The sequence below is a fragment of the Thamnophis sirtalis genome, unplaced genomic scaffold (assembly GCF_051295495.1).
Source record: "Thamnophis sirtalis isolate CommonGarterSnake01/CBP01778 unplaced genomic scaffold, rThaSir2_p1.2 scaffold_11, whole genome shotgun sequence".
Classification (NCBI taxonomy): domain Eukaryota; kingdom Metazoa; phylum Chordata; class Lepidosauria; order Squamata; family Natricidae; genus Thamnophis; species Thamnophis sirtalis.
Window position 1 is genome coordinate 2,130,551 of NW_028261391.1, and position 13,496 is coordinate 2,144,046.

The following is a 13,496-nucleotide window of genomic DNA, read 5'->3' on the forward strand; positions in this document are numbered from 1 at the left end:
GTTGGCTTTTTTGGCAGCTGCTGCCCACGGCTGGCTCCTATTTAAATGGTTCTCCACTAGGACTCCAAGATCCCTCTCACAGTTACTCCTATTGAGCCAGGTGCCACCTATACTGTCCCTGTGCATTTCGTTTCTCTTGCTGATTGATTGATTGATTGATTGTTGAGCTTTAACCCATCAGTGATAGACAAAGCTGCAAGGAGAACGCTTTGCAACCCAAGCTTTATTGCCAGAATTTAAGAATTTCAACTAGCAAAAAGGCAGCAGCTGATTCATCGACCATAGAAACAGCGATCACAAACTCCAGGAAGGCAGGTACAATTTGAAACAGAAAGCTTTATTAAAACAGCTTGAAAACCAAATGGTACTATTTTTTTTTCTTCTTTTTTTTCCCCTTATTACCTTAACAATATTTTTTTATTATTATTATTGTTATCATTATTATATTACAGTCTTCAGCTCCTGGCGTGAAGAGACTGAGAAATGAAAGAGAGAAAGAGAGAGAGAGAGAGAAAGAGAGAGAGAGACGGAAGGGGGGAAGAGGAGATCTGGAAAGCTAACAAGAAGTGAAAGTTTTCCAGAAGAAATTTTTGCATCCGGCTTTGCGCTCCCGAGGAGTCAGGCCCGGGTTCAGGTTGGCGGATCTCTCGAGTTCCAGCCGGACCTCATCTTGTTCGGCGCCGCGGGACACATCATCGGAACCCAGGGCCTCGTTATCCGGCTGGTTGGGTTCGGAGAGGAGCTCTGCCAGGAAATACTTCGCCAGTTCCTGGGAAGGCAAGAAAAAAGAGAGAACGTTAGAGGAAAGAAAAATAGCAGAATAAGAGAGTTGGGACGGGACCTTGGAGGTCATCTAGTGCCAGGGTTCTGACGGACGCCCTATTTAAATCATGAGCCTCGAGCCAAGCTTCAAAAGAAATACAGTTATTTATTAAGAGCAACATGTCTGCATATACCCAAGTGAAGCCAGCTTTGACCCCACGCAATTTATGGCCCAGCTATGACCCTTGTTTCCCCTATCTCCCCCCAGGGTGTGTCAGAAATCATATTCTCCACTTTCGTCCACCACACCCTCTGGGAAAGGTATGCGTGGAATATGCTTCTGGTTGCGGCTGCCATGCTGCTCCATCAGTTTCTCACACACACAAACACACAAACACACACACACATACTCCTGCTTATTGCAACCCAAACAGCAGGCCAGGCTTGGAGGCCTTCTAGTCCAGCCCCCTGCTCAAGCGAGAGACCCCGTACCATTCCAGGCAAACGGCTGCCCAGTCTCTTCTTTAAAACCTCCATTGATGGAGCACCCACAACTTCTGGTGGCAGGCTGTTCCACTGGCTAATTCTTCTAACTGCCAGGAAATTTCTCTTTCAGTTCTAGGTTACTTCTCTCCTCGGGTTAGGACCCACAACTGAGCCCTGAATTTCTGCATGTCGAGTGAATTTTGCCCCGTTGTACGACCTTTCTCGCCACCGTTGTTAAGTGAATCACTGCAGCTGTTTAGATAGTCATGTGGTTGTGAAGCGGATCTGAGCTTCCCCGTGGACTTTGCTTGTCAGAAGGGGATCATGTGACACACACCCCTTGGGCACTGTGACCGTCATAAATGTGAGTCAGTTGCCAAGCATCTGAATGTTGATCACGTGACCAGGGGGAAGCTGTAATGGTCATAAGTGTGAAAAATGGCCATAAGTTCCTTTTTTCATCTCACCCCAATCCTTCTTTTCTTTAAACTAGTCATGTCTTCTATACATCCATTCTTCACTCCGATGTCTGTCTTTCTTTTTTTCGGTCTTTCCTTTCCTTCCTTCTCCCTCCCTCTTTCTTTCTTTCTTTCTTTCTTTTTTCTTCCTTCCTTTCTTCTCCCTTCTTCCCTCTTTCTTTCTATCTTTCTTCTCTCTACCTTCTCCCTCCCTCTTTCTTTCTTTCTTTTTTCTTCCTTCCTTCCTTCTCCCTTCTTCCCTCTTTCTTTCTATCTTTCTTCTCTCTTCCTTCTCCCTCCCTCTTTCTTCCTTCCTTCCTTTCTTTCCTCCTCTTTCCCTCCTTCCTTCCTTCTCCCTTCTCCCTTCTTTCTTTCTATCTTTCTTTTTTCATTTCCTTCTCCCACTTCCTTCCTTCCTTTCTCTTTCCTTCCTTCCTTCTTCATCCCTCCCTCTTTCTTTCTTTCTTCTTCCTTCTTCCCTATTCTTCTCCCTCCCTCCCTCTTTCTTTCTTTCTTCCTTTCCTTCTCCCTCCCTCTTTCTTCTTTCTTCCTTTCCTTCTTTCCTTCCTTTCCTTCTCCCTCCCTCTTTCTTTCTTCCTCCCTCCCTCCTTCTTTCTTTCTTCCTTCTCCCTCCCTCCTTCCCTCCCTTTTTTTTCTTTCTTTCTTTCTTTCTTTCTTTCTACTTTCCTTCTTTCTTGTGCTTTGCAGAAATGTTGACCTTCTCTTCTCTGGGAAAACCCCTCAAATATTCTCTTCCCTAGACCAGCCAGGCCCAGTTCCTGCAACTGTTCTTCGTATGTTTTAGTCTCCAGCCCCCTCATCACCCTGGTTGCTCCTCTCTGCTCACTCTTTCTAGAGTCTCCACATCTTTTTATTATTGTGGCAATTAAAAATGGATGCAATATTCCAAGCCTGGCCTTATAAAGTGATGCTCCCACTTCCCATAATCTTGATTCTATCCTCCTGGATACCCAGAGATCAAATGAATTGTAATTGCTGAGCTGAGAAAAATGATCCCCTTGCCGTCTTGTTTAATTTCCCAGGGATTTAGCCCCCCACCCCATCCCCAATTCCCACCCACCCCCCACCCCCGGGTCTGACTCTGAGAACCTTCTGACCCCTAAGAAGGCCATCCTTATTTTGCAAGCATCCATTTAACAACCCTTCAAAGTTACACAGCCGTGGAAAAGTCAGTTCAGAACCCTTCCCCACCTCCTCATGGTAGAGTTTCCACGCTCACGTGGGATCAAAATTTGAAAACTTTTTGTATTGATGACAGTTGCAGAATTCCCGGGGGGGTCACATGATTATCGCTTGCAACCTCCCCAGCTGGTTTCTAACCTGGAAAATCCACAGAAAAGCTGGATTTGCTTAACAACGATGTGACTTAGTTAACGACTGCAGTGATTCACTTAGCAACCGGGGGGGGAGGTATTGTGGCATGTCGGCCGCCGGCCCCTCCAGCAGTCGAATCAGAGGAAGAGGAAGAGGTGTGGGAGTCAGGGACAGCATCAGGGGAACCTGGGAACTCCAAGGGGGAAGAGGGAATGGAGCTGGCAGAGAGAAAGAGAGAGAAAGAGAGAGAAAGAGAAGGAGAGATAGAGAGAGAGAGAGAGAGGTGGAGCCTGGGCCATCCGTCATCCCTCAGATGGAGAGTCAAGAGCCCCCAGGTCTGGAGGTGTCTGATGAGGAAGAGGAGGAACAGCTGGGTCCAGTGCTTGATGCTCGAATGAGCAGAAGACAGAGAGGAGAGGAGAACAGTGGAAATCTATGGGCCGGTCCTTGGGACGGAGGAACCAATGCTGCTAGGGAAGATCCACCTGAGCTCTGGGGATAAAAGGCAGAGGGACAAAGATGAATAGATGTGGCAGACAACTATTCATCTTACGGACGGACGGACTTCTGAGCCTGCGGTGAGAGAGAAACTTTTTGCCGAGGCTGCAAAGATTAAAGGAATCTTTGAGTTCATTTCAGAGGATTTGTTGTGATTGAGGAGCTGGGTCAGAACAATGAAATTCTGATCCCAATTGCTGCGATATCGAACACAATTGGCTGGGATCGTTCTGTGCATTTCACCCCGGATCATGGCTTTAGATTCGGTTGGATGTACAGAGTTGGAAAGGGACCTTGGAGGTCCTCTAGTCCAACCCCCCCCACACCTCCAGACAGGAAACCCGACGCCGTTTCTGATGAAGGCCAGTCTTGCCAAAGGAAAAGACAACATTGTGGGCAACAGGCTAATCTACGCAGAAAATAATATTTGGAAGGAACGGCTGCATTTACAGAAAATACTTAATTTCAGCTTGTGTCGTATATGGACCACGAAGCCGGTCAAAGGAACTGAATTCACCCACCCCTTAAATTATATACAGCCGAGGTGGCGCAGTGGTTAAATGCAGCACTGCAGGCTACTTCAGCTGACTGCAGTTCTGCAGTTCGGCTGTTCAAATCTCAGGGTTGACTCAGCCTTCCATCCTTCCGAGGTGGGTAAAATGAGGACCCGGATTGTTGTTGGGGGCGATATGCTGACTCTGTAAACCGCTTAGAGGGGGCTGAAAGCCCTATGAAGCGGTATATAAGTCTAACTGCTATTGCTATTGCTATTACAAGAAAGGCAATAAGATTTAGATGGGGAACCCAAATTTCTGTCACTAAGCGAGATGAGGAACTGCACCGCCCCGCCCCCCCCCCATTTCACGACCCTTTCTTGCCAAGCAAATCGCTGCCGTTGATTAAGGGAGTCACAGTGTCATTAAGTGAATCTGGTGCTTCCTCACAGACTTGCCTGGCCAGAAGGCTGCAAAAGGGGATCACGTCTCACACAAAGACACACACACATGGGGACTGTTGCAGCCGTCGTAGATACGAGAGAGTGGCCAAGCGTCTGAAATTTCGATCCGAGGACCCTGGGGTCGGCCATAAGTGTGAAAAATGGTCGCAAGTCCCTTTTGCCACTGCCTGTTGTAACTTCCAATGGTCGCTAAGCGAAGTGTCGTTTGGTGAGAGGAGGGGTACAAATTAAGATGCCCCAGGGGGTCTTTTACGGGATATCTATTGGAGGGGAGGGGTCTAAAAACTCAAAATAAAGCATCTGAAGCCCCTCCCATTTTTAAACATGGGTCCAATTTCACCGTCCCAACAATGAACATGCAATGAATATGCTATGAGAAGCCAGCCTCTTAAGCAGGTCAGCTCAGCCACGGACCTTGGTTCCTTGATAAAACAGCAGGCAGGAAACTGATTTTTATCGGAAAAAGAATTCTTCATGGCTATACAGCTAGTCCTTGACTTACGACTAGAATTGAGCCCATTTCCTTCGCTAGCTGAGACAGTGATTAAGGTCTCCTTTAATGACCTTCCTTCCCCCTGTTTTTAAGTGGGTCACTTTAGGGGTTAAGTTAGTCCCACAGTCATTAAGCGAATTCGACTACCCCTTTCACTTGGCTTGCCAGAAGGGCGCAAAAGCGGGGGGGGGGATCTCATGTCCCCCCACAGGGAGGTTGCAACCGTTGTAAGTACAAGTCAGTTGCCAGGGTGTCTGGAATGTCAATCAGGCGCTGCGAGGGTCGTAAGTGTGAAAAACAGTCATAAGCGCCATTGTAACTTCAAACGGTCAGGAAATTAACGGCTGTTAAATCGAGGACTGACTATACATTGCAAAATAATAAAAAGGACCAATTAAGGCTTTGATTCCAGGGTTAGATCCGTCACTTCCACAATGGTTCTGTGGGCAAGCCCAGAGGGGTCTCCAGGGAGGTCAAAAAAGGCAAGATGGCGGCTGCAACAATAGGTTTCCTTAAGCTTCGCCCGTTTGAATTTGAACGTAATTTTTTACACACTGGGTGGAATTCCAGTGACTCCATCCTAGCTGCCATCGTAACTTTTTTAATCATACCCTGAAGATGGAGGGAACCATCAGGCAGACAGACAGACAGACGAGGCCCTAAGGCTCTTCTTAGATTAAGGGGTGGTGGTGGGGAAACATGGTTCAAGGGCCTGAACACAGGTGGACTTCCAAGGCTGACTCCTGGATCGAACTGCTGGCTGCGGGCAGAATTAGCCTGAAATAATGCATTCTAACCACTGGACCACCAAAGGAGGGAGGGAGGGAAGGAAGGAAGGAGATGGAAATAAGAGGGAGGGAGGGAAGGAGGGAAGAGAAGAGTTGGGAATGAGAGGAAGGAAGGAGAAGGGAAGGAGGGAAGGAGGGAGGGAAGGAAGGAGATGGAAATGAGAGGGAGGGAGGGAAGGAGGGAAGAGAAGAGTTGGGAAGGAGAGGCAGGAAGGAGAAGGGAAGGAGGGAAGGAGGGAGGGAAGGAAGGAGATGGAAATGAGAGGGAGGGAGGGAAGGAGGGAAGAGAAGAGTTGGGAAGGAGAGGCAGGAAGGAGAGGGGAAGGAAGGAAGGAGATGGGAATGAGAAGAAGGAAGGAAGAAGGGAGGGAGGGAGATGGAAATGAGAGGGAGGGAGGGAAGGGGGAAAGAGAGGAGTTGGAAAGGAGAGGAAGGAAGGAGAGGGGAAGGAGGGAAGGAAGGAGATGGAAATGAGAGGGAGGGTGGGAAGGAGGGAAGAGAAGAGTTGGGAAGGAGAGGAAGGAAAGAGAGAGGAAGGAAGGAGATGGGAGTGAGAAGAAGGAAGGAAAGACAGACAGACAGAAGGAAGGAAGGAAATGGGAATGAGAAAAAGAGAGGGAGAGAACAAGGAAGGAGATGGGAATGAGAAGAAGGAAGGAAGGAAGGAGGGGGGAGGGGGAGGGATGGAGATGAAGATGGAAATGAGAGGGAGGGAGAGAAGGAGGGAAGAGAGGAGTTGGGAATGAGAGGAAGCAAGGAGAGGGGAAGGAGGGAAGGAAGGAAGGAGATGGGAATGAGAAGAAGGAAGGAAAGAAGGAGGGAGGGAGGGAAGGAAGGAAGAAAAGGAAGGAAGGAAAATAGCAACAGCACTTAGACTTATACGCCGCTTCACAGAGCTTCCCAGCCCTCTCTAAGCGGTTTACAGAGTCAGCATCTCTTGCCCCCAACAATCTGGGTCCTCATTTTACTGACCTCGGAAGGACAGAAGGACAAGTCAACCTTGAGTCGGTCAGGATCGAAGTTCCTGGCTGTGGGCAGAGTCAGACGCAAATTCAACCCCAAATTCTCACATTTACAACTGTGACAAGTTCCCACAGTTACAAGTTCAAAATCTGGGAGCCTTTTTGAGCGTGGTTTTAACACAACGCACATCGAACTGACCTGTTTTGCTCTTAACCCTGAACTGTAAACTAACCAGAGATTGCATTTGTATGGCAACTTGAGAAAGTTGGTTAAGGTAAACTCTCATCAAGCTTAATACGTCGGGCAATTGCAGCTAAACCTGGCTGGATGTGAAGGAATGTGGCTAACTCGGTTATCGGTGGTTACATTCACACAATTCCCTTATCCTGTTACTAAAGTCCCTTGTTTTTCCCAGGTTCACACAAAACAGTGAACTAGGAAAGCTAGAAACGAGCTGAATAATTCTGCACAATTTATTACGCTACAAGAATAAGAATATGAATCATCGTCGTCTTTTAACGAGTCGGGGCAACTGAGCCAGCAGAGTCTGTTAATGGCCAGATGCCTTTCCTGTTGCCAGGGTGGAGTTTTGTACAGAAGCCTAAGAATATTAATGGAAGATTAAAATTAAACAAGCCCACCATATTGTAAAAAAAAAACAAAAAAACACCATAGCTACTGGGTCTTTTACTAACTCAGATTAAGGAACAGATTGACCTCAATTTATGACCTCAATTTATGGAGCCTACCATCATGGTCGTAAATCGGGAGGGTCATAAAATACAGGGACAGTTGTAAAGTGACATTTTTGCAGCAGTCATTAAACAAATCAATGGTTTGCCCGGTTTTGCCAAAACTTGGAAGCATCAGTTTTTCCGCAAAACCATTGAAAAATACGATAAGTAACCCCGAGCTCCATCGTAACTTCCAATGGTCACTAAGCAATCCATCAAAAATGGAGGACTGCCTGCACTGGTAGTCCTCAAGTTATGACCACAATTGAGCCCCAAATCTATGTGGCTAAGGGAAACATTTGTTCAGGGAGTTTGCCCCGTTTGACTATTTTTCTTGCCACGGTTGTTAAGTGAATCATTGCCTTTATTAAATTAGTAACCTGGTTGTTAAGTGAATCCGGCTTCCCCGTTGATTTTGCTGGTTCAGAAGGTCGGCAAAGGGGATGACGTGACAAACCCCACCACCCCGGACACTACGACCGTCGTAAGTGTGAACCAACTGCCAAGCCTCTGAATTTTGACTAGATGAGCCTGGGGATGCTGTAACGGTCGTAAGTGTGAAAAACAGTCACGGGTCACTTTTCAAAGCGCCGTTGTCACTTTGAAAGGTCCTTACGTGAGCCGCTGTAAGTTGTGATGAAAAATCCAAGCAAGCAGAGGTAGAAAAAAGGGATTCGTGGGAAGACGAAAGATTGGTTTTTACATGCCGGGGATCCTCGACCCTTGACCAAAACCGAGCCCAACTTTTCCATCGCTAAGCGAGGCGGTTAAGTGCGTTTTATGAGGTTACGTCACTTTTTATCAGTGCCGTTGCAACTTTTGAATGGCCACTAAATGAACCGCTGTAAGCTGAAGACTCTCTACATCCACACAAGACCAGAATAACCATCTCCGTTCAAACCCAAAGCATTAAACCTGTGTGACACTTGTTTTTTTTTTAAATTGCCATTGTAAAATACAGCTTGGCTTGCTTACGAGAGCGTTCTGCCATTTTATTTCCCTCTCTGTCTGATTCGTTGAGCATATCCCCCTTTCTTTCCACCACCTGGCCATACCTCCAGATGTGCTGTCCTCTCCACCAAAACTCCCCACTCATGATGACACAGCTGTGTTTTTCCAACCTTGGTAACCTTACGTCGGGTGGATTTCAACTTCCAGAATTCTGGGAGTTGAAGTCCGCCCATCTTAAAGTTTCAAGTTTCAAGTTTATTAGAATTTGTATGCTGCCCACTCCCAAAGTTGCTAAATTGGGGGGTGGGTGGGAACCCTCTTAACGAATCACAGACTCTTCTCCATCTCCATGTTTCTTCTCACAAGAAAGATTTCCAAAGCAAAATTTTGTTCTTATTTCTGCAGAAGTGACGCCATTCCCCTTCTCCTTCGGAGTTCTTGCTCCTTCGTCTCGCTCCTCCATCCTTTCTATAACCACATTCAGGCAGCATCCTAAACTGGCCTGCCTTTCATTTCCGTAGCACGCCATCCAAATGTCGCTGCGTAGATTCTCTTGCAGCTCGATCTACCGTGAGCCCCTTTTCATATCCCGGCAGGTGTGCAAAACTCCACCTGCATTTTTTTTCCCCCCGACGCTACGTATCATATTTTAGATTTGTGTTGTGCTCTGTTGCTTCACTTCTTTGCTCCAAATGCATCCACCAAGGATGCGGAATTATTTTATAGTTCGGATAGCCCAGTTTTAATCTGACAATGGGCAGAAATATGGTGTCGCATTTCTACCAGTCTAAACTTCTATTCTTTCTCCCTCTGCCTCTTTTCAGAGATTAATCCATAAAAGGAAATAAATTGTTCTATGGGCACCTTCTCAAGGATCTTTTGCAGGTGGAGTCAATGCATAGTCCAAAATTTTATTTTATTGCAAGCGTTAGAGCAGTGTTTCTCAACCTTGGCGACTTTAAGTCCTGTGGACTTCAACTCCCAGAATCCCCCAGCCAGCACAGCTGTGCTGGCTGGGGGATTCTGGGAGTTGAAGTCCACAGGACTTAAAGTCGCCAAGGTTGAGAAACACTGCGTTAAAGATTCTGCGTTGGCGTGATGACGTTCTCAAATGCATTTTTGAGTTTTCCCTTGTTCTCTCTCTTTCTCTTTCTCTTGTACTCTCTCTCTCTCATTTCTCTCTCTCCCTCTCATTCTTTCTCTTTCTCTCTCTCTCTCATTTCTCTCTCTCCCTCTCATTCTTTCTCTTTCTCTCTCCCCCTCTCTCTAAGTTGCAATCTTGATTCAAGAGCGCGAGATGCTTTTGAAGCACCCCGGTGCCTGAGAATCAATGGGGACAAGTGAAGAGGACAGTTTTAACCCATAAAGAAATTAAATGATTATATCGCCACCTTCTCAATCATCTTGTTCAATGCGTATTCCAAAATTGGCGACACGATAGATTTCACCGCAAGCGTTAGAGCTTCTGCGTCGGCGTGATGACATTCTCAAATGCATTTTGGGGCTTTTTGTTTTTTTTTTAAATTTTTAAAAAAGATTTTATTGGTAAAAAGAAAATACAACATCCATACCTTGTAAAAAACAATACAACTACATTTCGAGATATTCCCATACTATCAAATCATTATAAACATCAAAGGTTAGGTATCTTATTCCTTCCCTCCCTCATTTCTTCTTTTCCATACCCTTTTCTTCCCTCCCCCCCTTACTTCCTTCTCCCCTGCCTTCCCTCCTTTCTTTTCTCCTTTCCTCCTTTCCTTCCCCCTCCTTTCCCTCCCTCGGTCCCCCCCTTCTTCTCACATACCTTCCCTCTTTCCCTTCCTCTTTCCCTCCTCCTTCCTTTTCTCTTAATCTCCCTCCTTTCCTCCCTCCTTCCTTCCTTCCTTTCAACTCTCCTTCTCTCTTTCTTTCCCTCCCTCTTTCCCTCTTTACTACCCTCTCCTCTTCCCTCCCTCCTTCCTCCCCCAGTTTCTTCTCTTTCTTCTCTCCTTCTTTCTTCCCACCTCCTTTCCCTTCTCTCCTTTGTCTTCCTCCTCTTTATCCTTCCCCCCTTCTTCTGCCTTTCCTGTTCCTCTCCTTTCTCCTCTCCATCCTGACTTCCGCATTTTGGGGTTTTTTCTTCTTTATATTCTTCATATTAATTGCTATCCTACCATTTACCCTTTTCACTATGGACGTAGGCTGGATTAAGCCCTTTTTTCTTGGCTGTCTGCTATAAACCACGATGCCTTTTCTAAGTCTTAAACCACTATTATCACATCAGCTTACATCTCGGGTTTATGAATGTTCTCTCATTTTGGAGTCTATGGAGTTTCTCCGTCGTCCTGGTTGCCCCCCCCCCCCATTTTTTTTCAAGAGGCAACTGGACTTTTCTTTGAAAATGTTTCGCTTCTCATCCAAGAAGCTTCTTCAGTGCTGGATGAGAGGCAAAACGTCTTCAATGAAAACCCCCCAAAAAATCCAGTTGCTTCTTGAAAAAAGCACCTTTGGGACATTGTATCATTGAACGTTTTCTAGAAAAATCCTGGACAACCAGTTTTCTGGTATAAGGGCTCCTGCCGTGGACAAGGGGTTGGACTAGAAGACCTTCAAGGTCCCTTTCCAGCCCTAGGATTCTTCTGCGGAATTGTCCTTTTGTCTTATTTTGGGCATTCTCCGAGGCAAGTGACTTGATGCCACCCCAAAACCCAGCCACTTCTCTCAACTTCTGACTCTAATGTTGGGAAGATTGAAGGCGCTAGCGTGTGTTGGTGCATTTTGGGGGGCGCGTGCACGTGTGAACATGGCCCCATCTATCAAGAAAACAGCCCGCGGTGTACTAGTGAGATCGGCAAGCCTGGCGATCCGAGTTTAATCTCGGTCTGTATGAGCGAAATCTTTTTCAGGACCCTGGACAGTTCCGCGCTTCCCAGTCGCGCCGCTTTTATTGAGAAAACATCTGTTTCTCTCTATCTTGTTTTTTTCTCTCTCTCCATCGTTCTCTCTTTCTTTCTCTTGTTCTAGTTCTTTCTTATTCTCTCTTTCTCTTGTTCTTATTCTCTCTTTCTCTTTCTCTTGTTCTTTCTCTTTCTCTCTCTCATTCTCTTTCTCTCGTTCTTTCTCTTTCTCTCTCTCTCTCCGTCTTTCTCTTATTCTCTCTCTTTCTCATTCTCTCTTTCTCTTGTTCCTTCTCTTTTCCCCTCTTGTTTTCTTTCTTTTGTTCTCTTTCTTTCTCTTTATTTCTGTCTCATTCTCTTTCTCTCGTTCTTTTTCTTTCTCTCCCTCCCTCTTTCTCTTATGCTCTCTCTTTCTCATTCTCTCTTTCTCTTGTTCCCTCTCTTTCCCCCTCTCGTTTTATTTCTTTTCCTCTTTCTCTCTCTTTCTCTTGTTCTCTTTCTTTCTCTTTCTCTGTCTCATTCTCTTTCTCTTGTTCCTTTGGTCTCGGTTTCTCACTCTCTCTTTCTCTCTTTCTCTTATTCTCTCTCTTTCCCTTGTTTCCCTTGTTCTCTCTCTCTTCCTCTTGTTCTCTCTCTCTCTCTCTCTTGTTTTCTCTTTGTCTTATTCTAGCTCGTTCTCTCTCTCTCTTTGTCTTGTTCTCTCTTTCTCTCTCTTTCTCTCTCTCTAAGTTGCCATCGATTCAAGGGTGTGAGATACTTTTGAAGCACCCTGGTGACTGAGAGTATGTGTATATATTCTCTCTCTCTCTCTCTCTCTCTCTCTCCATCCATCCATCCATCCATCCATCCATCCATCCATCCATCTATAATATTCCTCCTACCATGCCAGGGGGGCACCTAGCAGCTCAGTAAAGCCTCCAGGTTCAGCAACAGTTTATCCCTGAACGTTTCCCAACGGAAACCAGTCAAGTCCGAGGAAGAGTCCTCTCTTTTACTGCGCTGCTCACTTCCTCACCTGGGGGTCTTTGGGTGGTCAAGACCGTTGGGCTACCCTAGTCTAAGCATTTTCATGTCCTTCCTCCCCAAGAGTTGGGACCGGATCCTCCATGGGCAAGAAAAGTCTACCTTAGTGAGTTAACAAAGCAGGATTCCTGTCGGATCCAGCCTCCCGGGGTTCTTGAGACCGGGCGGGGCAGACGGCGCGCTCTGCACTCGCTCAGGGGTCCCCTGGGCTCTCACCCTTTCGTGCCATCCCCACCCTAGCCCGCCTCGTACAGCGGGATCTTTTTACCTGCTTCCCCGCGGCTGCGGCCAGGGATTTCTGCAGGAACTGCCGGAGCCTGGGGTCGGAGGGCGCAGCTGCCACGGTGCTCCACGCCACGGAGACGGATACGAGCAGCGCCAGGGCGCAGTGGAGGCGGCAAGGAAACATAGCGGCGAAGCTCCGAGGAGGCGCGGTTGGATGCCTTCAGTGCTCCGGTGCCAACCTTGGCTTCTGGGATATCCACCGGCGCCCCCACTTTATAAAGCCCACTGCTGACGTCAAGGCAGGGGCGCGACCCCCTCCCCTCCCCTTCCCCGCTCTCCCAAAAGCGCCCGGCGTTTTGATGGCCCATTAAGCGCGCAGATCCATCAAGTTAAGGCGGAGAGCTGGCGTGGGGAGGGGGAAGGGCAGGGGGCGAGGGGGCGAGGGGCAGACCCCACGGGGACGCGTTTGTGGCATCACCACGCCCTCTCCCCCCCAGAACGGGCTCTTTGCTTTCCTTCCACCACCACCCCTCTCCCCAAAATGCGCTTCCTCCCGCAAATGCTATGGGGGGGGGGGAGATGATTTCGTGATTTCCACAAAATCGATTTTTACGGGGAGCGGGGGAGGGAGGGCTATTGCTCTGTTGGACCCGTCGTAAATATGGTTTATGTGGGGCGGGGGAATTGGAGGAGAATCTCTCTCCAGATCCTGGAGAAAGGGAAGCAGAGAGAATTCGGGCTATTTCTAAAGCTGCGAGGCCGAGTTCAGACGACACGTTGAACTGGGTCAGAGAGAGAGAAAGAGAGAGAGAGACAGAGAGAGAGAGAGAGAGAGACAGAGAGAGACAGAGAGAGACAGAGAGACAGAGAGACAGAGACAGAGAGACAGAGAGAGACAGAGAGAAATATAAGCGGGCTAGATTGCGCGGGATCCTAAACTAACAGC

The 13,496-nt window shown here is 47.4% G+C and overlaps 1 protein-coding gene across 1 annotated transcript; it reads right to left on the bottom strand.

Annotated features, from left to right (window-relative positions):
• Positions 1 to 318: 318 nt before the first annotated feature.
• Positions 319 to 12,797, bottom strand: SST (somatostatin). The gene is made up of 2 exons (XM_087726074.1): positions 12,594 to 12,797; positions 319 to 769 (listed from the first exon to the last, which is right to left on the bottom strand). The coding sequence occupies exons 1-2, from the start codon at positions 12,732 to 12,734 to the stop codon at positions 557 to 559; spliced, it is 354 nt and encodes a 117-aa protein (XP_087582200.1). The 5' UTR covers positions 12,735 to 12,797; the 3' UTR covers positions 319 to 556.
• Between the last annotated feature and the right edge of the window lie 699 nt (positions 12,798 to 13,496).